The following is a 27,867-nucleotide window of genomic DNA, read 5'->3' on the forward strand; positions in this document are numbered from 1 at the left end:
GAAGGGTGTGAGGGAAAGCGGTGATTACGAAAATGAAAATGTCGTCACACACAAACAAAACAGAGATAAACATGGGGGTGTCTCATAGGCTGCGTTGACACAGGCAGCCCAATTATGATATGTTTTCCACTAATTGGTCTTTTGACCAATCACATCAGATCTTTTCACATCAGATCATTTTTAGAGCTGATGTGATTGGTCAAAAGACCAATTAGTGAAAAAAAGATCAGAATTGGGCTGCCTGTGTAAACGCTGTCATTAAGTCTAATATATCTGATCTGGATCAGTGATGGAGACTGATAGGCCCCCTCTATTTATTTTTCTCTCATCTCTCTTTTTCTCCCTTTCTCTTTCCACAAACCCACACATCCACGTCTTCTGGCACAGATGTGGGACTCCTGACACACTTATCAGACCTCCATTTAACATATTGGAAATGAGCCGTTGGATGAAAATAAGTGGCTATAGGGGTGGCCTATATTACAGACAGATAGTTCTGGCTCTGGGGATGGTATCAACTCTTCTGTGTCTCACATGAGATTCAACCATGTGGGTATAGAAGCACTAACTGACTGGGCCTGCTTCAGAGAATGAAATAGATATCTGGGTCATTCCACGAAAACAGTGCCTTTTGCGTCCCTTTTATATTTTAAGTATAAATTGTGCACCAATATAGAATTTTAAAAGCCTGTTATAGTAAATGAAGAGCCCTTTAATATAGACCACATGGATAATTCAATATATCTTGCTAAAGTGCCAAAATTCAGCATTTAGACATGCTCCTCATGTCCCTCGTCAACCCTGTATCACTTCTAGCAAGATTTTAACCCACTTAATCACAAAGTTTCTCCAAGTTTCACCATCATTGTAAAACCCTAGTTAAGTTGTTGCTTTGACAAAATCATTTGTGAAGATGATTATTTATTTAATGTGATTAGTGATTAATTTACGTCTGTCCCTTATTTTAAGGTGAACCCTGTTACGTGAACTGAACTCTCGTTTTAACGTGGTGAAACCATTCCTTTTTAAATATTTACTTCAAAAGAAACAGTCAATAGTCAAATCATAGTGTAAAAGCAGGTGAGCTGGTTCTACTCTTTTTGGAACATTTCTGGTGTTTTGTGGTGGAAAACTGAGCGGGTTGAGTATAACGTGTCAACCCTCTTACCCGTAGATAGACGGGCTCCAAATGTTTTAACAATTTATTTATTTTTATGGTGAAGCATGCATTCAATTGCTCCTTCCTGTTGCACACAACAAACTTCCATTCCCCCTGTCACGAGGGGATTTATGGCTGATTTAAGAAGAAATCGTCAACCCTGTTACGGTCAACCCTGTTACGGTCAACCATGTAACGGTCAACCCTGTAACGGTCAACCCTGTAACGGTCAACCCTGTTACTTTATTTGGCACTTAATAGGCCTTACTAGAGTAATTTCTTTATTTAACCTCTTGAGATGAGAAAACGTGTTTTTCTGAGGTGAACATGTGCTCTTTATGACAGAATATTAAAATTAGGTGAAATCAAAAAAATTGTACACTCAAAAGGCACCAGATTGGTGGATTGACCCATCTCTTCTTTTAGGGGCTGTGCTGGACATAACAAAATACTTGAAAATATGAATGAATGAATTATTGGGCAGGGCAGGGGACGGTAGGATTGGGCATGAGGGAAGTGGATGGTGGATGGGACAGGACCAGTGTATCTCTAATCAGACCTGTGTGTGTGTGTGGTTAATGGTGTAGCTGTAAACCTTTAAACCCAGCCGGTGGCTAAATGTCACAGGATCCACCTCAGCTGGAACCAGCTGCTCTTTAAAAACACACACCGCTACGCTCCGCTTGAGCCGAGTGTGTGTATATGTTTATGACCACACACACCCTTTAATTTGTGTGTGTGTGTGTGTGTGTGTGTGTGTGTGTGTGTGTGTGCGTGTGTGTGTGTGCATTTTGTTTTCATGGAACACCGACTCTGCAAACAGTTTGATTGCTGACCAGAATGCCAATCAGACAGTTCTCAAAAACCCCTCTGATCCCACGCCTACACTGTTTCCTCCTTATTAGCCCTGAACCAACTCACAGATGTGAATACAGCCATGTTTATTGGCCTAATTCAGTGGTGTGTGTGTGTGTGTGTGTGCGTGTGTGTGTGTGAGTGTGCGTGTGCGTGTGTGTGTGTGGGTCTGGATTGTCCTCTTAGTCCCCATTACTATCCAGGGAAGTGCTATTTCAGTTTGGAATCCAGCCATTGGTTACTCCCTTGAATCACCCCAGCTAACAGACAGTTTTAACCAAGAAGCTCTCTGTCTCAAATTTCAAAGTTAGGTGTTAAGTTTAGCCACTCATTTCGAATGGTTAAAGGGTTATGGTTCGGGATAATTCAAATATTAAAAGGAGAAATCCACCCAAAAACATTCCTATAATTGAGTGAGAACAATATTTTTTTGTGAACAAATGTTATATTTTGTCGTTATAATAAGGTTGGTAGCAGTGGAGGCTGCTGAAGTGAGGACAGTTCGTTATAATGGCTGGAATGGAGTCAATGGAATGGTATCAATCACATGGAAACCACATGTTTGATACAAACTCCACAGTGGTGGAAAAAGTACCCAATTCTCATACTTTAGTAAAAGTATAGATATCTTAATAGAAAGTTGCTCAAGAAAAAGTGAAAGTATTTGGTTTTAAATATACTAAAGTAAATGTAATTGCTAAAATATACTTAAGTATAAAAAGTAAAAGTATAAATTATTCAAAATTCCTTATATTAAGCAATTTGTTTTTAAAATGTACGGATAGCCAAGGGCACACTCCAACACTCAGACATTATTTACAAAAGATGCATTTGTGTTTAGTGAGTCCGCCAGGCCAGAGGCAGTAGGGATGACCACGTGTTCTCTTGATAAGTGTTTGAATTTGACAATTTTCCTGTCCTGCTAAGCCAGGGTTCTTTAATTCCGGTCCTGGAGGGCCGAAACACCTCTGTTTTTCATCCTCTCCTTCTAATCAGGGGCTAATTCAGACTTGGGACACCAGGTGAGTGCAATTAACTACCAGGTAGAAATAAAAAACAGAAGTGTTTCGGCCCTCCAGGACCGGAATTGAAGAACCCTGTGCTAAGCATTCAAAATGTAACGAGTACTTTAGTTGTCAGGGAAAATGTATGGAGTAAAAAGTACAATATTTTCTTTAGGAATGTAGTGAAGTAAAATTAGTCAAAAAATATATATAGTAAAGTACAGATACCCCAAAAAACTACTTAAGTAGTACTTTAAAGTATTTTTACTTAAGTACTTTACACCACTGCTATTCCATTGACTCCATTCCAGCAGCCTCCACCCTCAGCAGCCTCCACCGGTTGATTTGTGGAATTTCTTTCCTTCTTTAATGCGTTTGAGCCAATCAGTTATGTTGTGACAAGGTAGGGGGGGTATACAGAAGATAGCCCTATTTGATAAAAGACCAAGTCCATATTATGGCAAGAACAGCTCAAATAAGCAAAGAGAAACGACAATCCATCATTACTGTAAGACATGAAGGTCAGTCAATCCGGAAAATGTCAAGAACTTTAAAAGTTTCTTCAAGTGCAGTCGCAAAAACCTGATGAAACTGGCTCTCATGAGGACCACCACAGGAAAGGAAGACCCAGAGGATAAGTTCATTAGAGTTAACTGCACCTCAGATTGCAGCCCAACTAAATGCTTCACAGAGTTCAAGTAACAGACACATCTCAACATCAACTGTTCAGAGGAGACTGCGTGAATCAGCCCTTCATGGTCGAATTGCTGCAAAGAAACCACTACTAAAGGAAACCAATAATAAGAAGAGACTTGCTTGGGCCAAGAAACACAAGCGATGGACATTAGACCGGTGGACATTTTTCCTTTGGTCTGATGAGTCCAAATTGGAGATTTTTGGTTCCAACCGCCGTGTCTTTGTGAGACGCAGAGTAGGTGAATGGATATTCTCCACATGTGTGGTTCCCACCGTGAAGCATGGTGGAGGAGGTGTGATGGTGTGGGGGTGCTTTGCTGGTGACACGGTCGTGAAATTTTTAGAATTCAAGGCACACTTAACCAGCATGGCTACCACAGCATTCTGCAGCGATACGCCATCCCATCTGGTTTGCACTTAGTGGGACTATCATTTGTTTTTCAACAGGACAATGACCCAAAACACACCTCCAGGCTGTGTAAGGGTTTTTTGACCAAGAAGGAGAGTGATGGAGTGCTGCATCAGATGACCTGGCCTCCACAATCACCTGACCTCAACTAAATTTAGATGGTTTGGGATGAGTTGGACCGCAGAGTGAAGGAAAAGCAGCCAACAAGTGCTCAGAATATGTGGGAACTCCTTCAAGACTGTTGGAAAAGCATTCCTCATTAAGCTGGTTGAGAGAATGCCAAGAGTGTGCAAAGCTTGTTGTTGAACACTTTTTTGGCCACTACATGATTCCATATGTCTTATTTCATAGTTTTGATGTCTTCACTATAATTCTACAATGTAGAAAATAGTAAAAAAATTAAGAAAAACCCTTGAATGAGTAGGTGTGTCCAAACTTCTAATATCGTCTTTGTCTCTCAAAATCATTGTAATGTGGTTAACCTTAAAAATCTAAATGAAATGTATTCAAATCTAAAAGTTCAAATTCAACCAGAGAGCACCCTTAGATCGTGGGAAAAGGCCACACTTGACCGTTGCGCTTGAATCATTCCCACAGTGAATGGCTAACCCCACTATGCTATGAAACCACACACTGTTGCAGAAACTTTGATATTACCGGCTGCAATATGGTGAAAACAATGTGTGGGGAGGCAGAGGCACAGAAATTCTCATCAATACGTCAGATAACACTGCAATAAAAAGGAAACGGACTGAACGACTCAAAACCTCCCCACCTTATGCTCTCCAAATGGACGTTAGCTGTGAGGGCCAAGATGCATTGACTTTGGTTCGCTACATGTCGTGGGATGCTATTCATGAGGACACATTGTTCTGTCTCACGATTCCCGAGCATGAAACGACACAGGGTATATTCAGTGTGCTGCGTGGCTATAATGATGGAAAAGAAACAGATTCCATATGGGATCGAATGGTGGACTTTTGCACAGATGGGGCTCCATCTATCACGGGACGGCGGGCAGGCCTCTGCACTCTAGCTATGAATGTGTCTCCCTCTGCCATATGGACGCATTGTATGATACACCCACTGAGCTATAATGGATACACCGAGAGCAACTGGTGGCAAAAGAGCTGAGCACAGAACTCCGAGATATGCAGCAGGTAACTTCGATTGTAAACTACATCGCGCATGCCTGTTCGCGAAACGATTTGGAGATATGGGATCAGAGCGTGACAATGTTTTATTTCACACCAAGGCTTAGTGGTTATCGAGGGTAGTGTTGGAAAGATTTTTCGAATTGAGAGAGGTACTGTTGTCATTCACAATGGATGTAAAAAACAGACTTTGTTGACTTTCTGTGTAATGAAAAGAAAATGTGTCTCCTTGCCTATGTAACAGACATATTTGGGAAACTGAACGAACTGAACGAAAGCATGCAGCTGGGGAAAAACAAGAAAATTATACAGATGAGTGACCGAATCAGCAAAATCCGTTTGACTGTGATTCTGGCTCAGTTGACATGCTGGTAAGTGAAATGGAACAGCTGATCGAGCTGTCATGTGACCGAATGCTGCAGACAACGCATTCACGGGTCACTACGGAGGAGTTTTGGATCCTGACTCAGAGGGAATACTGTGCCGTCTCCCTCCGAGCATTAAACCTACGCTGGTACGCTGATTCGGTGCTCTCATCTGCATTAAAAACAAATATCGATCCAGGTTGGATGTGACAGGAGAGATGAGGTGCGCACTGTCGACCACGCCCCCTGACTTTGAGAAGCTCCGACGCAACATGCATCAAGCACACCCATCTCATTAGTGGTGGTGAGATAAGAAATTATTTCAGACTAATTTGCAATTGACTGTCATAGCCCCACATTAAAAGTTTATGATGGTGAGTTGAGAATACAATCTGAAATACTGTTGGAATGTTTAGCAATTGACTGCAATAGCCACAATTAAAAAAGTAAACATTGGCTGTTAATTACATTTTCTTTTAAATGCCACATGGTTGGGGTCGCGAGAATTTTTAGATATCAAAATGGGGTCTTGGGCCAAAAAATTTTTGGGGAACCTCTGCTCTAGCAAAACCCTACTAAGTACCCTACTAAGTACCCTACTACCCAAGCCTACTTGATGGTAAAAGCGCTCACTGTTGCCCCTAGTGGCTGGGTTTGAAGGCATTTCCTGACATCCTCAGGACGTCCAATTTCTACATCAATCTTGAATGACCTGGCTGGTTTTAACAGGACAATACATCTCACTGTGACAGACATGCATGCCTGCACATACATCCAGAGAAGCAGGTTCTGAAATTGAGAATTATATGGTTTAATACTTTAACATATCTATAATTTTTACATTTACATTTGAGTCATTTAGCAGACGCTCTTATCCAGAGCGACTTACAGTTAGTGAGTGCATACATTTTCATACTGGCCCCCCGTGGGAAACGAACCCACAACCCTGGCGTTGCAAGCGCCATGCTCTACCAACTGAGCTACAGGGGACATCTCTTCCATGCTCCATCTGACCAACTGACTGAATTACAGAGAATGAGAGAGAGAATCTGAAGTCAAATGTCTACTGTTTGCTGATGATCTGGTGCTTCTGTCCCAACCAGCACCTAGATCTTCTGCACAGATTCTGTCAGACCTGGGCCCTGACAGTAAATTTTACATTTACATTTTAGTCATTTAGCAGACGCTCTTATCCAGAGCGACTTACAGGAGCAATTAGGGTTAAGTGCCTTGCTCAAGGGCACATCGACAGATTTTTCACCTAGTTGGCTCGGGGATTAGAACCAGCGACCTTTCGGTTACTGGCACAACGCTCTTAACCACTAAGCTACCTGCCGCCAGTAAGACAAAAATATTGGTGTTCCAAAAAAGGTAAAATTGCCAGGACCACAAATACAAATTCCATCTAGACACCGTTGCCCTAGAGCACACAAAAAACTATACATACCTCAGCCTAAACATCAGCGCCACAGGTAACTTCCACAAAGCTGTGAACGATCTGTGAGATAAGGCAAGAAGGGCCTTCTATGCCATCAAAATAAATATAAAATTCGACATACCAATTAGGATCTGGCTAAATATACTTGAATCAGTTATGGAACCCATTGCCCTTTATGTTTGTGAGGTCTGGGGTCCACTCACCAACCAATAATTCACAAAATGGGACAAACACCAAATTGAGACTGCATGCAGAATTCTGCAAAAATATCCTCTGTGTACAACATAAAACACCAAATAATGCATGCAGAGCAGAATTAGGCCGATACCCGCTAATTATCAACATCAAGAAAAGAGCTGTTAAATTCTACAACCACCTAGTGATTCCCAAACCTTCCATAACAAAGCCATCACCTACAGAGATATTAACTTGGAGAAGAGTCCCCTAAGTAAGCTGGTCCTGGGGCTCTGTTCACAAACACAAACAGACCCCACAGAGCCCCAGGACAACAACACAATTAGACCCAACCAAATCATGAGAAAACAAAAAGAGAATTACTTGACACATTGGAAAGATTTAACAAAAAACTGAGCAAACTAGTATGCTATTTGGCCCTAAACAGAGAGTACACAGTGGCAGAATACCTGACCACTGTGAATGACCCAAACTTAAGGAAAGCTTTGACTATGTACAGACTCAGTGAGCATAGCCTTGCTATTGAGAAAGGCCACCGTAGGCAGACCTGGCTCTCAAGAGAAGACAGGCTATGTGCACACTGCCCACAAAATGAGGTGGAAACTGAGCTGCACTTCCTAACCTCCTGCCAAATGTATGACCATATTAGAGACATATATTTCCCTCAGATTACACAGACCCACAAAGAATTAGAAAACAAATCCAATTTTGATAAACTCCCATATCTGTTGGGTGAAATACCACAGTGTGCCATCACAGCAGCAAGATTTGTGACCTGTTGCCACAAGAAAAGGGCAACCAGTGAAGAACAAACACCATTGTAAATACAACCCATATTTATGTTTATTTATTTTCCCTTTTGTACTTTAACTATTTGCACATCATCACAACACTGTATCTATACATAATATGACATTTGAAATGTCTTTATTCTTTTGGAACTTTAGTGAGTAACGTTTACTGTAAAGAAAAATATCTATTATCTATTTCACTTGCTTTGGCAATGTAAACATATGTTTGAAAATGTATTGAATTGAGAGAGTGAGAGAGAGGAGAGAGTGTGTGAGAGAGAGAAATAGATAGAGAGAGGGGGTTGCATAGAAGTCAAAGGTATTTTCTGACATCAGTCTGACATCTAGTGGTGATAAAGTAGTATTGCATTCATCAGGATTAGGACGGTAATAGATCATTGGTAATACACAAACGTGTGTATAGTGAAATGTACACTCATCAACAAAATAATAGGCTGAGTGACGCATTAAATTAGCTGTAGCTGTTCATTGACTGAAATATTGATTGATTGGTTGGTTGATTGTTTGATTGCAGGCAACATGACCATTGGTAAAGACACAACACACTGACCCCACACACTACATCACACACTCTTCTGTCTCTTGCAACCCCATCAAATTCTTACACACAGACACAAACAACCTCCCCCACCACCACAGTGCCTCTTCCTCCCAGTAATGTACTTGCATTTGTCGGGAGGCAACTCAGTTATTTATGAACAAGTATTATTAAGATCAGGCAGAGTGATGTAAAGAGTTAACCTGCAGGCTATATATTTGATTACCTGTGTGTGTGTGTGTGTGTGTGTGTGTGTGTGGGCCTAATATTTAACTGCTCAGAGGCAAACACATATATTCAACCCCAGGGTCATTACTACCACAACCTCAGTTATTACAATCTGACATGCCACAGCATTTATTTAAAACGAGTTTACTTCTGTTTGTCACGTCTACTCCTGCTCCTCCCCTCCGGCGTGCGAGGTCGCCGGAATACTAACCACCGGTCCTGGGACTGATCATTATGCACACCTGGCATCCATCATTACGCGCACCTGCAGATCTTTATGATTCACACTTGGACTCCATTACCTTCCTCATTACCTCCCCTTTATCGGTCCCTCCCCTAACATTCATTCCTCAGCCGGTATTGTTCCTGTGTCCATGCTATATCGCCACAGTTACGCTGTCTCCTTTGTTGTTTCACCTGCACCTCGACTCACAGCGTCATTGTTACACTGCTCATAAATCGTACATGAATCCATATGAATACCTTTATCTAAATAAATGTAGAGTAGGAGAGAGAGAGAGACAGAGACAGCTCTCACTAAAGCTACAAATCACCCCACTAACACTGCTGAGGCTACACAAGATACATGGTGGACACTCACTCAAGCTTCCATTAATCTAATGCTTTTATATCCATGAGGGAAAGGCCCCTTGTGGCCATTTAGCTCATCTGTCCAAACAGGAAAGGGACTGAGCATTGTGGGAAAATAATTTAAACCTCACCCAGCCAAGAGTTAACAGCTGCAGGATTCTGGCTAAGGGGGGCAATAAGGAATCGGAACAGGCACGCAAGGTGTGTGAGTGCACACACTCACACACACACACACACACACACACACACACACCCAGACACCCATGCACACACACACACTAAATACTTTATTTTAATCCCCCAATCAAATGTACAAAAAAAAGGATCCAAACAAGGTCCCTGTATGCATGGCACTCAAGGGTACATAAAGAACCTCCTTCTCCAAACAGCTAGGCTGTCCACTACAGCTGAAACAGAACAGTACCTAGCCAATTGCTTTGCCCTAGTTTTTGTCAGGCCCGCAATCTGCAGGAAACGCACCGCAAACCTTTGTATGTGGCCGAGACTGCCAAATATTAGCGCCACCAGCTTGCACCTCCACCCGAGGCTGTCCAAGCCACGAGGGGCTGGTACTTAAGCAGCTTCTCAGCAAAGACCTGCTCCATGTAGCCGTCAAATGAGCCGCCCACTTCCAAAATGAGCACCTCCCCCTGGCCTCCCCCACAACAACAATATCTGCCATATTTGGCACACAGGAAAACACATCTTCATCAACATCAAACCAGCTTACACAAGAATGTTTATACATGTGTTCTGTTGGTGAGACTACTTCTCTCACCTCGCTGCCTATCAGGTCAACAAGGCGGTCATGTCTTGCAATGTACAAATCCTTCTATGAACAGCAGCCATTCACAACATGGGCAATGGACCCCATTACATTTGACTCATGGTTTGCAGGGTACCAGAGTGCTAGATTACAACTTGCAGCCTCGCCTTAACAGTAATGGTGAGAATGTCCTGGCCAACGGCAGCATTCTGGTACATGGAATGGGAGACAGATTGGACAGCACATTCCAGAACAGAGAGTTTCCCCTGCAGCCTCAGGCCAGTCCAGTGTTGCAGTAGCTGCATCCGTCTGATCCAAGGAGTGTTGTCCTGGATGTAGGGTGAGGCTTTCCATCATGGGTGACAGAAGCCTCCACAACAACACTGTGATCTGCCACAACTGCATCAGAGGCAGTCACTGGCTCAGTCCGTGTCCACCTGAGCTCCACTCCAGTCCGGTTGCACAGGTCATTGAGGTCCGGCCAGTCTGACCAGACTCCAAAGCCTGCAGCATGAGTGTCCAATTTTCCATTGACCTTCCTCCTGAAGCCCAGGAAGTTATGATCCTTCTGTCACTGAGCGATGGAGGAAATCAGCTCCACGTGATCAAGCTGACTTCACCGCACACACACACACACACATAAAACAGAGAGCAGGTCTCTGAGCTCTGTGGTATTCGGGGTGGACATGGGAGTACTGCTCTGACAATCCCTCTGCATTCCCAGGAATATCAGACAGGAATTTTACTGGAGGTTAAAAAAATCCTCTACATCTACAGCTTCCCAACAGCAACATTACAGCAAAGTTCACTGAGATGTGGAGGAGAGTGGGGGGAGGACGACTCCCCCCAGTGGGATGAACATAGCTATTCCTCCCCCATAAAGACCCCCTGCCCCATACACACACAAACTTTCACTACCATTAAAAGATGTGCACATCTGGACGCGATAGAGAGATGCTGTCACTTTCGCTCCTCCAAGGCTTTTGACTGAGCTCTTAAACTAATACTCAGTTCAGCAGACACTATATTACAGGAAGGTAATCTAACCTACGGATTTAGATCATGCCTGTTCACACACATACACACGCGCACGCACACATACACACGCGCACGCACGCATACACATGCACACATACACACGCGCACGCACACATACACACGCGCACGCACACATACACACGGGCACGCACGCATACGCACACTCAAGCCCAAACATGCACACACAAACACGTACGTACAAACACGCACGCAAACGTACATGGGACCGAGCGGCTAATCAGTTAGTGATTCGCTGAATGATGGTTCGGACACACAGCTTTAACGCCGTTATTTTTGTAACTGACTTCCTGTTAAAGGATAGAGGGTAACTGTATAAATGACCTACATCCACAGGAAGAGAGAGGGCGAGAGAGACAGAGTGAGTGAGAGAGAGAGAGTGAGAGTGAGAGATAATCAGGTTTCTTAATGTAGGCCTATGTTTGTTCCATCCCAGCTAGCATATAACGTTCTGAGAACCATATGTTTCTTAGAGCTTGGTGAGAGGGTGGTTGTCCTATCGCTATTTTGCATGAACCTTCCCATAACATTTCCTACAGGTTTCCTCATGGTTCTATTGAAAGTAATATTCTAAAATTGCTCAGAGAACGTTGAGAAACAACGTCCTTCTGTGGGAATTTCAGAACTTCAGTATAACGTTTTCTACAGGTTTCATCATGGTTCTATTTAAAGTAATGTTCTCAGAACGTTCAGAGAACTTTAAGAGACAACTTTAAGAGACCACCATAGTCCTTGTGCCCAAGAACACTAAGGTAACCTGCCTAAATGACTACCGACCCGTAGCACTCATGTCTGTAGCCATGAAGTGCTTTGAAAGGCTGGTCATGGCTCACATCAACAACATTATCCCAGAAACCCTAGACCCACTCCAATTTGCATACCGCCACAACAGATCCACAGATGATGCAATCTCTATTGCGCTCCACACTGCCCTTTCACACCTGGACAGAAGGAACACCTACGTGAGAATGCTATTCATTGACTACAGCTCAGCGTTCAACACCATAGTGTCCTCAAAGCTCATCACTAAGCTAAGGATCCTGGGACTAAACACCTCCCTCTGCAACTGGATCCTGAACTTCCTGACGGGCCTCCCCCAGGTAGTAAGGGTAGGCAACAACACATCTGCCACACTGATCCTCAACACGGGGGCCCCTCAGGGGTGCGTGCTCAGTCCCCTCCTGTACTCCCTGTTCACTCATGACTGCATGGCCAGGCACGACTCCAACACCATCATTAAGTTTGCTGATGACACAACAGTGGTAGGCCTGATCACCGACAACGACGAGACAGCCTATAGGGAGGAGGTCAGAGACCTTGCCGTGTGGTGCCAGGATAACAACCTCTCCCTCAACGTGACCAAGACAAAGGAGATGATTGTGGACTACAGGAAAAAAAAGAGGACTGAGCACGCCCCCATTCTCATCGATGGGGCTGTAGTGGAACAGGTTGAGAGCTTCAAGTTCCTTGGTGTCCACATCACCAACAAACTAACATGGTCCAAGCACACCAAGACAGTCGTGAAGAGGGCACGACAAAACCTATTCACCCTAAGGAGACTGAAAAGATTTGGCATGGGTCCTCAGATCCTCAAAGGTTTCTACAGCTGCACCATCGAGAGCATCCTGACTGGTTGCATCACCGCCTGGTATGGCAACTGCTTGGCCTCTGACCGCAAGGCACTACAGAGGGTAGTGCGTACGGCCCAGTACATCACTGGGGCCAAGCTTCCTGCCATCCAGGACCTCTATACCAGGCGGTGTCAGAGGAAGGCCCTAAAAATTGTCAAAGACTCCAGCCACCCAAGTCATAGACTGTTCTCTCTGCTACCGCACAGCAAGCGGTACGGGAGCGCCAAGTCTAGGTCCAAGAGGCTTCTAAACAGCTTCTACCCCCAAGCCATAAGACCCCTGAATATCTAATCAAATGGCTACCCGGACTATTTGAATTGCCCCCCCCACCCCTCTTTTACGCTGCTGCTACTGTTTATTATCTATGCATAGTCACTCTACCTACATGTACATATTACCCCAATTACTTCGACTAACCGGTGCCCCTGCACATTGACTCGGTACCGGTACCCCCTGTATATAGCCTCGCTAATGTTATTTTTACTGCTGCTCTTTAATTATTTGTTACTTTTATTTCGTATTATTTTATATTGTATATATATATTTTTTTCTTTCTTAAAACTGCATTGTTGGTTAAGGGCTTGTAAGTAAGCATTTCACTGTAAGGTCTACACCTGTTGTATTCGGCACATGTGACAAATACAATTTGATTTTATTTTCTTCTGTGGGAATTCCAGTACCTCAGCATAAAGTTTTCGGCAGGTTTCCTCATGGTTCTATTTAAAGTCATGTTCTCAGAACATTAAGAAACCTTTCCATAAAAACCACCAGAAAACATTAGTAATGTTCAAAGAATGTTATTTAAAAACATATAGATTCTGTTCTCAGCATCAACAAAACTATCTTTATCCTCGATCTTGTTAAGTGTGTTTAGGTGTGTCAGACGCCCACACTAATTGGTCTTAATGAGTGCTTGTTTCCTTTGAAATAGGGTCTGTTTGAATAAACTAAAATGAAAATGAGTTTTTTTTTTACTAGCATGCTAGCTCCATTGTGGTGGCGCAGTGGACTAATTTCATGGGCAGAAGATCATAGGTTCGAATCTCACTGACACCTTGCCACAATAAAAACGAAATGTGTTTGCATGATTAATGCCCAAGCAACGTTGCTTAATTACCTTCAAATAAGATATAATTTCCATTCAAATAACGTCAATAAAACCTCCCAGGAAAACTTTTTCCGGGAACCATAGAATGATGTAATCAGAACCTCCCTGCAAACTAAAAATTAACATTCCCAGAAATGTTCACTTACATTCTCCAAAAACACTTATGGCTTCGTTCCCAGAACCAATGGGAAACCAAAAGTGTATGTTCCTACAACTTCCAAGGACCGAAATGTGCTAGGTGGGATGTATGTTGCTGCATCTGAAATACTTAATCATCATGCATCTTGAGGTTTGTTGTTGACCATGTCTGTGAGTAAACTGTAGGCCTTTTAACTATAATTTCGATTTTTTTTTTTTTTTTTTTTTAAGACACGGCTTCGAAATGCCTAAAATGGCTCAGTACTGCTTCTTACCTGATCATAATCCACAAAACATCTGTTGCAAGGAAGTGAAGAAGTTTTGCTTTGATGTTTTGGACAACACAATGTTTTTTGTTGTCAATATCGCGAACGGGAGCCAAACAGCCGATGTTAATTTGGAGCGTTCAAAAAAACGTATGTTTTATTACTCTCGTGGATTTCTATTTCTTTGCTACAATTGGTATGTAATTAAAGGTATGTAATTGACATTTGGCACTAGTTCCAGGTGGAAATGTTACATGCTTTAGTTTAGAGTCAGTGAATGTGATTGGTCTCACGGAGGACAGATTTGACTTTAGGGTGTAGTTACAGCGCTGTAGCTCTAGAGGGCAGCATTGGACAGTGCATTACAGTAACAAACCATGATGTTCATAGCAGTGGATGGGGCATCAGGTCATGCATGGTCTATTTTATCCTGTAAATCTTAACTGTGAGTTTATTTTAAATCCAGTTTAGAGTTTGACTTGATGTAGTACTGATGAAATCCAGATATAATGTTATATAATATATTACAAAGGCTATAATGTGTTTATAAATTGGCCAACATTCACACACACAATAAATACAAGTAGAGCACATTTTAAAACCAAAACGTTTTTATTTTTCTTCTGATACAAAAGTTTTTTATTTTTTAAATACACTTGTTTTTAGGTTTTTTATTCTTTTTTATTTTACAAAGATAAATTAGCATTTCTTATAATACATTAAAGACATCAAACACCTGTTTCTCTTTACAAAATAGTTCATTTTCTAAAAGTACATTTTCCAAAGGTCTTCGGTACTAACAGGTTAAAAATCACACTTCAAAGGGCAATTCCCAAACCACACCCTATTCCTCATAGTGTACTACTTTTGACCTGGTCACTATATGGGGAATGATAGGGTTGCATTTGAGACCTATTAACCAGAGTGTCATACATTGACTCACAGAAACAGAGGACTTGTCTGGCATAGACTGGCAACACAGTATAGAAGTAGAGAGACAGACAGCAGTAACAGAGTAGAGAGACAGGCAGCAGTAACAGAGTAGAGAGACAGGCTGCAGTAACAGAGTAGAGAGACAGGCTGCAGTAACAGAGTAGAGAGACAGGCAGCAGTAACAGAGTAGAGAGACAGGCTGCAGTAACAGAGTAGAGAGACAGGCTGCAGTAACAGAATAGAGAGACAGACTGCAGTAACAGAGTAGAGAGACAGGCTGCAGTAACAGAGTAGAGAGACAGGCTGCAGTAACAGAGTAGAGAGACAGGCAGCAGTAACAGAGTAGAGAGACAGGCTGCAGTAACAGAGTAGAGAGACAGGCTGCAGTAACAGAGTAGAGAGACAGACTGCAGTAACAGAGTAGAGAGACAGGCTGCAGTAACAGAGTAGAGAGACAGGCAGCAGTAACAGAGTAGAGAGACAGGCTGCAGTAACAGAGTAGAGAGACAGGCAGCAGTAACAGAGTAGAGAGACAGGCTGCAGTAACAGAGTAGAGAGACAGGCAGCAGTAACAGAGTAGAGAGACAGGCTGCAGTAACAGAGTAGAGTAGAGAGACAGGCAGCAGTAACAGAGTAGAGAGACAGGCTGCAGTAACAGAGTAGAGAGACAGGCTGCAGTAACAGAGTAGAGAGACAGGCTGCAGTAACAGAGTAGAGAGACAGGCAGCAGTAACAGAGTAGAGAGACAGGCTGCAGTAACAGAGTAGAGAGACAGGCAGCAGTAACAGAGTAGAGAGACAGGCTGCAGTAACAGAGTAGAGTAGAGAGACAGGCAGCAGTAACAGAGTAGAGAGACAGGCTGCAGTAACAGAGTAGAGAGACAGGCTGCAGTAACAGAGTAGAGAGACAGGCAGCAGTAACAGAGTAGAGAGACAGGCAGCAGTAACAGAGTAGAGAGACAGACTGCAGTAACAGAGTAGAGAGACAGGCTGCAGTAACAGAGTAGAGAGACAGGCAGCAGTAACAGAGTAGAGAGACAGACTGCAGTAACAGAGTAGAGAGACAGGCAGCAGTAACAGAGTAGAGTAGAGAGACAGGCAGCAGTAACAGAGTAGAGAGACAGGCAGCAGTAACAGAGCAGAGAGACAGGCAGCAGTAACAGAGTAGAGAGACAGGCTGCAGTAAGAGAGTAGAGTAGAGAGACAGGCAGCAGTAACAGAGTAGAGTAGAGAGACAGGCTGCAGTAACAGAGTAGAGAGACAGGCAGCAGTAACAGAGTAGAGAGACAGGCTGCAGTAAGAGAGTAGAGAGACAGGCAGCAGTAACAGAGTAGAGAGACAGGCAGCAGTAACAGAGTAGAGAGACAGGCTGCAGTAACAGAGTAGAGAGACAGGCAGCAGTAACAGAGTAGAGAGACAGGCTGCAGTAACAGAGTAGAGAGACAGGCAGCAGTAACAGAGTAGAGAGACAGGCAGCAGTAACAGAGTAGAGAGACAGGCAGCAGTAACAGAGTAGAGAGACAGGCTGCAGTAACAGAGTAGAGAGACAGGCTGCAGTAACAGAGTAGAGTAGAGAGACAGGCAGCAGTAACAGAGTAGAGAGACAGGCAGCAGTAACAGAGTAGAGAGACAGGCAGCAGTAACAGAGTAGAGAGACAGGCTGCAGTAACAGAGTAGAGAGACAGGCTGCAGTAACAGAGTAGAGTAGGGAGACAGGCTGCAGTAACAGAGTAGAGAGACAGGCTGCAGTAACAGAGTAGAGAGACAGGCAGCAGTAACAGAGTAGAGAGACAGGCTGCAGTAACAGAGTAGAGAGACAGGCTGCAGTAACAGAGTAGAGTAGAGAGACAGGCTGCAGTAAGAGAGTAGAGAGACAGGCTGCAGTAACAGAGTAGAGAGACAGGCTGCAGTAACAGAGTAGAGAGACAGGCTGCAGTAACAGAGTAGAGAGACAGGCTGCAGTAACAGAGTAGAGAGACAGGCTGCAGTAACAGAGTAGAGTAGAGAGACAGGCAGCAGTAACAGAGTAGAGTAGAGAGACAGGCTGCAGTAAGAGAGTAGAGAGACAGGCAGCAGTAACAGAGTAGAGAGACAGGCTGCAGTAACAGAGTAGAGAGACAGGCAGCAGTAACAGAGTAGAGAGACAGGCTGCAGTAACAGAGTAGAGTAGAGAGACAGGCTGCAGTAAGAGAGTAGAGAGACAGGCTGCAGTAAGAGAGTAGAGAGACAGGCAGCAGTAACAGAGTAGAGAGACAGGCTGCAGTAACAGAGTAGAGAGACAGGCAGCAGTAACAGAGTAGAGAGACAGGCAGCAGTAACAGAGTAGAGAGACAGGCTGCAGTAACAGAGTAGAGTAGAGAGACAGGCTGCAGTAAGAGAGTAGAGAGACAGGCTGCAGTAAGAGAGTAGAGAGACAGGCAGCAGTAACAGAGTAGAGAGACAGGCAGCAGTAAGAGAGTAGAGAGACAGGCTGCAGTAACAGAGTAGAGAGACAGGCTGTAATAACAGAGTAGAGAGACAGGCTGCAGTAAGAGAGTAGAGAGACAGGCTGCAGTAAGAGAGTAGAGAGACAGGCTGCAGTAACAGAGTAGAGAGACAGGCTGCAGTAACAGAGTAGAGAGACAGGCAGCAGTAACAGAGTAGAGAGACAGGCTGCAGTAAGAGAGTAGAGAGACAGGCTGCAGTAACAGAGTAGAGAGACAGGCTGCAGTAAGAGAGTAGAGAGACAGGCTGCAGTAACAGAGTAGAGAGACAGGCAGCAGTAACAGAGTAGAGAGACAGGCAGCAGTAACAGAGTAGAGAGACAGGCTGCAGTAACAGAGTAGAGAGACAGGCAGCAGTAACAGAGTAGAGAGACAGGCAGCAGTAACAGAGTAGAGAGACAGGCAGCAGTAAGAGAGTAGAGAGACAGGCTGCAGTAACAGAGTAGAGTAGAGAGACAGGCAGCAGTAACAGAGTAGAGAGACAGGCTGCAGTAACAGAGTAGAGAGACAGGCTGCAGTAACAGAGTAGAGAGACGGGCAGCAGTAACAGAGTAGAGAGACGGGCAACAGTAACAGAGTAGAGTAGAGAGACAGGCAGCAGTAACAGAGTAGAGAGACAGGCAGCAGTAACAGAGTAGAGAGACAGGCAGCAGTAACAGAGTAGAGAGACAGGCTGCAGTAACAGAGTAGAGAGACAGGCTGCAGTAACAGAGTAGAGTAGGGAGACAGGCTGCAGTAACAGAGTAGAGAGACAGGCTGCAGTAACAGAGTAGAGAGACAGGCAGCAGTAACAGAGTAGAGAGACAGGCTGCAGTAACAGAGTAGAGAGACAGGCTGCAGTAACAGAGTAGAGTAGAGAGACAGGCTGCAGTAAGAGAGTAGAGAGACAGGCTGCAGTAACAGAGTAGAGAGACAGGCTGCAGTAACAGAGTAGAGAGACAGGCTGCAGTAACAGAGTAGAGAGACAGGCTGCAGTAACAGAGTAGAGAGACAGGCAGCAGTAACAGAGTAGAGTAGAGAGACAGGCTGCAGTAAGAGAGTAGAGAGACAGGCAGCAGTAACAGAGTAGAGAGACAGGCAGCAGTAACAGAGTAGAGAGACAGGCTGCAGTAACAGAGTAGAGAGACAGGCTGCAGTAACAGAGTAGAGTAGAGAGACAGGCTGCAGTAAGAGAGTAGAGAGACAGGCTGCAGTAAGAGAGTAGAGAGACAGGCAGCAGTAACAGAGTAGAGAGACAGGCTGCAGTAACAGAGTAGAGAGACAGGCAGCAGTAACAGAGTAGAGAGACAGGCAGCAGTAACAGAGTAGAGAGACAGGCTGCAGTAACAGAGTAGAGTAGAGAGACAGGCTGCAGTAAGAGAGTAGAGAGACAGGCTGCAGTAAGAGAGTAGAGAGACAGGCAGCAGTAACAGAGTAGAGAGACAGGCAGCAGTAAGAGAGTAGAGAGACAGGCTGCAGTAACAGAGTAGAGAGACAGGCTGCAATAACAGAGTAGAGAGACAGGCTGCAGTAAGAGAGTAGAGAGACAGGCTGCAGTAAGAGAGTAGAGAGACAGGCTGCAGTAACAGAGTAGAGAGACAGGCTGCAGTAACAGAGTAGAGAGACAGGCAGCAGTAACAGAGTAGAGAGACAGGCTGCAGTAAGAGAGTAGAGAGACAGGCTGCAGTAACAGAGTAGAGAGACAGGCTGCAGTAAGAGAGTAGAGAGACAGGCTGCAGTAACAGAGTAGAGAGACAGGCAGCAGTAACAGAGTAGAGAGACAGGCAGCAGTAACAGAGTAGAGAGACAGGCTGCAGTAACAGAGTAGAGAGACAGGCAGCAGTAACAGAGTAGAGAGACAGGCAGCAGTAACAGAGTAGAGAGACAGGCAGCAGTAAGAGAGTAGAGAGACAGGCTGCAGTAACAGAGTAGAGTAGAGAGACAGGCAGCAGTAACAGAGTAGAGAGACAGGCTGCAGTAACAGAGTAGAGAGACAGGCTGCAGTAACAGAGTAGAGAGACGGGCAGCAGTAACAGAGTAGAGAGACGGGCAGCAGTAACAGAGTAGAGAGACAGGCTGCAGTAACAGAGTAGAGAGACAGGCTGCAGTAACAGAGTAGAGAGACAGGCAGCAGTAACAGAGTAGAGAGACAGGCAGCAGTAACAGAGTAGAGAGACAGGCAGCAGTAAGAGAGTAGAGAGACAGGCTGCAGTAACAGAGTAGAGTAGAGAGACAGGCAGCAGTAACAGAGTAGAGAGACAGGCTGCAGTAACAGAGTAGAGAGACAGGCTGCAGTAACAGAGTAGAGAGACGGGCAGCAGTAACAGAGTAGAGAGACAGGCAGCAGTAACAGAGTAGAGTAGAGAGACAGGCAGCAGTAACAGAGTAGAGAGACAGACTGCAGTAACAGAGTAGAGAGACAGGCAGCAGTAACAGAGTAGAGAGACAGGCTGCAGTAACAGAGTAGAGAGACAGGCTGCAGTAACAGAGTAGAGAGACAGGCTGCAGTAACAGAGTAGAGAGACAGGCAGCAGTAACAGAGTAGAGAGACAGGCTGCAGTAACAGAGTAGAGAGACAGGCTGCAGTAACAGAGTAGAGAGACAGGCTGCAGTAAGAGAGTAGAGAGACAGGCAGCAGTAAGAGAGTAGAGAGACAGGCTGCAGTAACAGAGTAGAGAGACAGGCAGCAGTAACAGAGTAGAGAGACAGGCAGCAGTAACAGAGTAGAGAGACAGGCAGCAGTAACAGAGTAGAGAGACAGGCTGCAGTAACAGAGTAGAGAGACAGGCTGCAGTAACAGAGTAGAGTAGAGAGACAGGCAGCAGTAACAGAGTAGAGAGACAGGCAGCAGTAACAGAGTAGAGAGACAGGCAGCAGTAACAGAGTAGAGAGACAGGCTGCAGTAAGAGAGTAGAGAGACAGGCTGCAGTAAGAGAGTAGAGAGACAGGCTGCAGTAAGAGAGTAGAGAGACAGGCTGCAGTAACAGAGTAGAGAGACAGGCTGCAGTAACAGAGTAGAGTAGAGAGACAGGCAGCAGTAACAGAGTAGAGAGACAGGCAGCAGTAACAGAGTAGAGAGACAGGCTGCAGTAACAGAGTAGAGAGACAGGCTGCAGTAAGAGAGTAGAGAGACAGGCTGCAGTAAGAGAGTAGAGAGACAGGCTGCAGTAACAGAGTAGAGAGACAGGCTACAGTAACAGAGTAGAGTAGAGAGACAGGCAGCAGTAACAGAGTAGAGAGACAGGCAGCAGTAACAGAGTAGAGAGACAGGCTGCAGTAGCAGAGTAGAGAGACAGGCTGCAGTAACAGAGTAGAGAGACAGGCTGCAGTAACAGAGTAGAGTAGAGAGACAGGCAGCAGTAACAGAGTAGAGAGACAGGCTGCAGTAACAGAGTAGAGAGACAGGCTGCAGTAACAGAGTAGAGAGACAGGCAGCAGTAACAGAGTAGAGTAGAGAGACAGGCTGCAGTAAGAGAGTAGAGTAGAGAGACAGGCAGCAGTAACAGAGTAGAGTAGAGAGACAGGCAGCAGTAACAGAGTAGAGAGACAGGCAGCAGTAACAGAGTAGAGAGACAGGCAGCAGTAAGAGAGTAGAGTCCCTCTGTCTCTCTGCTGTGTGTGTTTGTGTTTGACTGTCTCATGATGGTCGCAGCTTAATGCAATAATAACTCAGCTGATGCAGCAGATTTGATGGGAGTGGATTGCACAAGGGTGAACTGTAGAGACTGTATGAGTTTTACTCCCTGTGTGTGTGTGTCTCTATGTGTGTGTTTCTCTGTTGGTGTATTATAGCATTTGCATAATGTATTTTGGGGGTTGATTGTCTAACATCATTCATAATAACCGTTAATTCACTTCCATAACCGGTTAAAAAAAGATAATGAACCTTACACCAGTTCATTACTGACCACCATTCCTAAGGGTTCCATGAGTGACTGGAGAAGGTCAAGGGTTAAAGTTCAGAGTTCATAGTTGAGTTTCTGTTTCCTCGTTAAGACTGTGTGGAGGTCAGCTGTGGTGCTCGCTGAGGACTGAGGTAAAGGACACAGGCCTACGTTTCCCAAGTGCCTTAGCTGCAGTGCCATAGAGTCTAGTCACTACAAATCCCAGGTGCCTTTGCAGTAGCATAGCTTTATGGCCTCCAGAGTGTGGCTGGCTGTGCAGCCCAGCCTGCCGATCCTCATAAGGCACGTTAGTCAAGATACATCCACATCAGCTAGTCATAGTGCATTTCAGTGTGGCTGTAGTTTAGATCTGTACATCATCTGCACAATGACTCTCCAGTGTAAATTCAACCTTTAAAACTACTGTCTAAAGTCAGAAGGGTCCTGTAGATCAGCCCAGAGCCTGATGTAGCCTACATGGTCAGTGTCTTCTCTGGCAGTGGGTTAGAGTCTGCTAGGAGGGAGAGAATCACAGACACAGTGGGCAAAGGAGACCGCCGTCTGCTTAGTGGTGCTATTGATCTGTCTGTCCTTCTCTCGTTCCCTCTCTCCATCAGGTAGTGGATCTAGCAGTGGGTTTGGGGGCAGGTTTGCTTTAAAAAGCCACCCGGTTCCTATCTTCCTCTCTCTCTCTCTATCCCTTTCTCTCCCTCTCTCTACTCACACCACCGTCTCATTGCCCTTGCCAGGTTTTATCCAGCTGTCCCCCGGTGCCCGCTTGCCCCTTCCTGCCCGGCCGTCCCTCCACAGGCGGGCAGAGCAGCGTTGCCAGGTGTGGAAGGTCTTGGCCGACCAGATCCACATGCCCGACGTGATGCCCACCAGCAGAGACATAAAGATCCTCAGCATCTCTGCTGCCACGTATGAGTCCCTGGCACTGGCCCTGAAGTCCCCCCAGTGGGACAGCTGGTAGAGGTAGCAGCCTATCACAGTGGATGCAGGCACCATGTACAGCACAGAGAACACCCCGATTTTCACCATCAGACGCTCCAGCTTGTCCGTCTTGGCCCCATCCTTCTGTAGGTTGGAGCGGATCTTGAACAGGGCCACCAGGCCGGCGCAGATGAACAGTGTCCCGATGAGGAGGTAGGTGGCGAGTGGCGCGACCACGAAGCCCGTCAGCGCCTCCTGCTGTAGGTTACCCACGTAGCAAAGCCCTGTGAGGTCATCAGCGTCTACTAGTCGCATGATGAGGATGACGATGGTCTTGACGGCGGGGATGGCCCAGGCTGCTATGTGGAAGTAGGAGCTGTGCATCTCGATGGCCTCGTGACCCCACTTTAACCCTGCAGCCAGGAACCAGGTCAGAGTCAGGATCACCCACCTGGGAGGAGGCGGCGAGAGAGACGGGTTAGAGAGCTGGGAGTCGACTGTTCTAATAGTTTCATTCAAATCTATTCCTTACAGTGTAATACCTTTGGCCAGAGTGTGTGTGTGTGTGTGTGTGTGTGTGTGTGTGTGTGTGTGTGTGTGTGTGTGTGTGTGTGTGTGTGTGTGTGTGTGTGTACCCACCACAGCGAGGAGGCCATGCCAAAGAAGTAGAGCAGTAGGAAGACGATGGCACAGCTGGTGCTCTTTAACCCCTCCTGTACCAGAACAGGCACCGCTGCCTCCTCCAGATCACAGGACACACGCTCCCGACCCAGAGTCAGGCGCACCTACAGGGAGACACAGACAGACACAGGGTTAGACATGGACCAGGTCATACAGGAGACCAGGGGTCATCAGGTCATCCAGGAGACTAGGGGTCATCAGGTCACACAGGAGACCAGGGGTCATCCAGGAGACATGGGGTCATCAGGTCACACAGGAGACCAGGGGTCATCAGGTCATACAGGAGACCAGGGGTCATCAGGTCATCCAGGAGACTAGGGGTCATCAGGTCACACAGGAGACCAGGGGTCAACAGGTCATCCAGTGGCCATCAGGTCATCCAGGAGACCAGGGGTCATCAGGTCATCCAGGAGACCAGGGCTGGGTCTACATACTCTAGCATGGCTTCCTGTCCTTATCTACATTCCTCATCACTACTGGTAGCTGAAAGGGCTGGACAGGTTTACAACAAACTGCTTCCACCTCTCATATTAGTGATCATGGAGAAGAGAAGGCTAGTTTCAACTATTGAGAAACAGCCCAGGGCTTTAAGCATGATTTTAATCATCCAAGTCAGGGGTAGGCAACCCTGGTCTTGGAGTGCCGCAGGTGCTGCAGGATTTTGTTCAAACTAGGCACCACACCACAACTGAGCTCATTGATCAGTTCAGTGGTTACCTAAATTCAACACACCTGTGGCACTCCAGGACCAGGGTTGCCTACCCCCTGCTCTAAGTCCCGTGTCCTCACCAGGTAGGCGACGCTGTAGAGGTTGGAGCACATGGAGAGGAAGATGATGGGTCTCTCGGGGTAGGAGAAGCGTGTTGAGTCCAGGAGGAAGGTGAGGACGGTCAGAGTGGTGGAGAGGAAACATAACACTGCCCACACTGCCATCCACACGTCTGTAAACACCTTGGCACCGCGCCGGTACAGCCCTGCGTCATACCCACACTGCAGCGCACAGCTGTGGCTCCGCCTCACCCAGGCATACTGGTCTGGCCCTGCCCCCAGGGCCTGGCACTCCTCCTCCTGGGGCGGCAGGGGCCGGACGGGGTGGAAAGGGGCGTCCTCGTCCCCTGGACCCTCCATACACATGTGGTTGTGGTCGTTCTGAGGGGGGAACAGACTGCAGTTGAGCAGCTCTGGCCAGACGAAGCCAAACTCTATTAGGACAGGCAGGCACTTCCTCTTGACAGACAGACACATGCTGCCACACGGCCCAATGGGGATGGGAACCTTGTCTGTACACATGGGCACGTACACCGCACACAGGAAGAACTAGAGAGAGAGAGAGAGAGAGAGAGAGAGAGAGGATGTTATCTTTTGCATATGTACACTTAATGAATTTCTAATAGTTTGATGATTCTGTGTGCATTGCCCTGTCTGCTTTCCCTGTGTTGCATCATGGTCCTTAGTCTGCTTCCTATTCTAATTTCAGACTACAACTGGAAATGAAAGGAACTGTGTTTTGAGCTTAGTCAGGAAAACCAGGCAACTATCACAAAAGTGAATTTCAAAATGATTATTAAAGCCACTACAACAAATAAACAGGTAATTCAATAGTCATACAGACAATGTCCTGGAGAGATGAACGTATGAGGAACTTTAACTGGGAGGGACAAACTCTAATCTGACTCTCTGTTCAGCATACTGCAGTAAAGATAACTGTCTAGCCATAAACACACCATCTCTACAAGTGAATGTATCGGGCTAAGTTGTGTGTGTGTGTGTGTGTGGGGGTCTACCCTGTGGCGTGGGAAGCCGAGGGAAGCGCAGGGCGTCATTGTGAGAGTGTGAGAGATGATATCAGTGATGTTTCTCTCTGTTGGAGCTGTGCTACTGTTCTCTGATCACTAGCTGGACTGCAGAAGGATTGTTTTCCTCCCTCCACTGCAGGTAACCTGAGCCTCTGTTCACGGCCCAGTTTGTGTTTGTGTGTGTGGATACCTGAGGGATTCTTCCTATTAGAAAAGCAATGTGCAAGATCTAGTTTCCATTATCTCAGGTTAATGTCAGAGTGTGTGTGTGTGTGTGTGTGTGTGTGTGTGTGTGTGTGTGTGTGTGTGTGTGTGTGTGTGTGTGTGTGTGTGTGTGTGTGTGTGTGTGTGTGTGTGTGTGTATGTGTGTGTGTGTGTAAGAAAGAGCCTAATCTGTTGGATGGCGACTTTTCACAGCCGTCAGTCCGGAATGCTCACACACTGAACCACAAGAGACAGACAACCATAACACAACCATAACACAAACAACACAAACCCATAATCACACCAATAACCTATAGCATCCAGACAACTACAAAGCCACAATAATACCACAAAAGCCCTTAAATCAATTAGAATTGGACTAATGGACTGACTGTATGTTAATGTATGTCAATGGTCAGGGTAAGGGATGCCCTTAGAGACAGAGTTGCCAGTGGGTTGCTGTGTCTATAGACTATGGAGTGGTAAACCACACTAAATATCAACAGAACTGGATCCATTCATCATGACATTTCCATCTAACCACACAAATAACTACTCATTGGTCATTTCAGTCAGGACATTAAAAACCTTATGAGAAAGACAAAATGAGAAGGATTTAATGTCTAGCTTCATGGTGGTTCAGGCAGACAAGTGGCCTTACAGAGAGTAGACTGAGGGCAGCATTGTTGTTGCCCTGTGGAGCTGGCCTGGTCCTCTCCTCAGACATGTATTATCTCACTGCCCCATGCTGCTGAACCAAGACTGGCTGGTCTCCCTGTGACTGTCATGTGCTCTCTGTCTCTCTCCACTAAACACTGCCTGCTCCAACACACAGCCCGGCCCAGCCCAGCCTGAGAACCAACATGTGTGTGCCTTTAGTGGGCTGGAGCAGCTAGAGAGAGTGTGTGTGTGTGTGGGGACTTTTTTCAGGTTACAATTAGGGGTAGGGGTTAGGAGTTAGGGCGGCAGGTAGCCTAGAGGTTAAGAGTATTAGGCCAGTAACTGAAAGGTTGCTGATTCGAATCCCTGAGTTGACTAGGGTGAAACATCTGTCGATGTACCCTTGAGCAAGGCACTTAACCCTAATTGCTCCTGTAAATCGCTCTGAATAAGAGCCTTTGCTAAAAAATGTACTGAAATGTAAAAAGAGGTTTGTTAGGTTTAGGGAAAATATGACTTTGAATGGAAATCAATTTGAGGTCCACACAAGGATAGTAGTGCGTGCGCGTGTGTGTACCTTCAGCTGGCTGGAGCAGCCATACTGTATGAGTGGTGTGAAGGTGGTGAGCTGGAGCTCGGCGTCTGACTGCAGGACGTTGCCCACCAGGTTGGGCATCTTGGTGACGTTGTAGCCCAGGTCCTGGCACATGGCGATGCGTATCGGGTCGCACGTCATCTCCTCTGTCTCATCGCCGAACGCACGTACCACACCAAGGGGTCCTGGAACGCACAGCAGCGCGAGGGAGAGCGCTACGGCCGCAAGAGCGTCCACAGCCCGATCCATTGTCACGAGGGGGGAAAGTTCCAAAGTTATCCCGCTAAGAATTCAAAGTTATCAATTGATCGGGTTCCGGGCGTTGCCTGGTAGACTAGTCCTCCGGGAACTGGGGAAACGTTAGTCCACTTCAGAGTGGCGGTCAGCGGCTGTTTATCCCCGCTCCTGGCTCGCCAAGACGAAACCCTCCACTGGAAGCACAGTTGGTAGCCTACTCCAACCCGTCAAGCGAAGTTGGAAACAACGTATCCAAAGGCAATAATAAAAGGAACTGTTATAGACAGATTTTCCTTGCAATTAGACTCCTGCCTCGCTTTGCAGTATCTGTTTCGAGAGTTCCTTTTGTGTTTTTTCACGCACGAGACCTCGGAGACATCCTGGAGCCCTGTCCGTTCCCCCGTATAGTAGCTCTGTTAGGTTTTGCGCTCCATACGCTGTGGTAAGAGGCTGCTGTTCCGTCTCTGTGGGTTCTGCCCGCGCGCCTCCGCCCCACTCCGTAAAGAGCGAATTCTCCATCTCTCTCGCGAGGGACAGCCAACCAGCGGCCTGGAGAGGTCTCAGAAGCCAATCAGCAATCGTAAGTGCACTCAGAAGGGCGGGGTTTCAGGTGAGGAACGTTCTTCTCATGTTCAGATTCAGAGAGCGGACTCCACAGCATTTATTCCGGCTGTGGGTCATATTTTTACTGGCCGTATTTTTAGAAATAAAAGTCAGTCTCGCCCCTGAAACAGGATCGTTTTATTTGTATTTTTAAATCACGAATGGCCTTAAAAATATGCTGTATCTCCACCACAGGCTTACATCCCAATCAGACGACTCTTCAGCTCAAGTGTTTATGATAGTATAATTGATATAGTCTACAGTAATGCTTCTGCATTGGATACCTCTAGCCTATTGGACATCCAGACTAAAGGCTGTGTTTGTCCATCCCGCCCACGACGGGCATAGAGAAAAGTTGTTGTCTTTTCTTCTGTTTGTTCTGGAATGCCTAGTCTCTCTATCTCTGTGTGTGTTCGCGTTGGTGGGACGCCCCGGATGCTGGATGAGATATCGACCGGGTATGGGAAGTCC

At 45.9% G+C, this 27,867-nt stretch overlaps 1 protein-coding gene across 1 annotated transcript; it reads right to left on the bottom strand.

The window, feature by feature from the left end:
* Nucleotides 1–21,360: 21,360 nt before the first annotated feature.
* Nucleotides 21,361–27,383, bottom strand: LOC121567806 (frizzled-4). The gene is made up of 4 exons (XM_041878105.2): nucleotides 26,539–27,383; nucleotides 24,091–24,618; nucleotides 23,260–23,405; nucleotides 21,361–23,071 (listed from the first exon to the last, which is right to left on the bottom strand). The coding sequence occupies exons 1-4, from the start codon at nucleotides 26,803–26,805 to the stop codon at nucleotides 22,408–22,410; spliced, it is 1,605 nt and encodes a 534-aa protein (XP_041734039.2). The 5' UTR covers nucleotides 26,806–27,383; the 3' UTR covers nucleotides 21,361–22,407.
* Nucleotides 27,384–27,867: the final 484 nt, after the last annotated feature.

This window comes from Coregonus clupeaformis, chromosome 6 (genome assembly GCF_020615455.1).
Source record: "Coregonus clupeaformis isolate EN_2021a chromosome 6, ASM2061545v1, whole genome shotgun sequence".
NCBI lineage: Eukaryota > Metazoa > Chordata > Actinopteri > Salmoniformes > Salmonidae > Coregonus > Coregonus clupeaformis.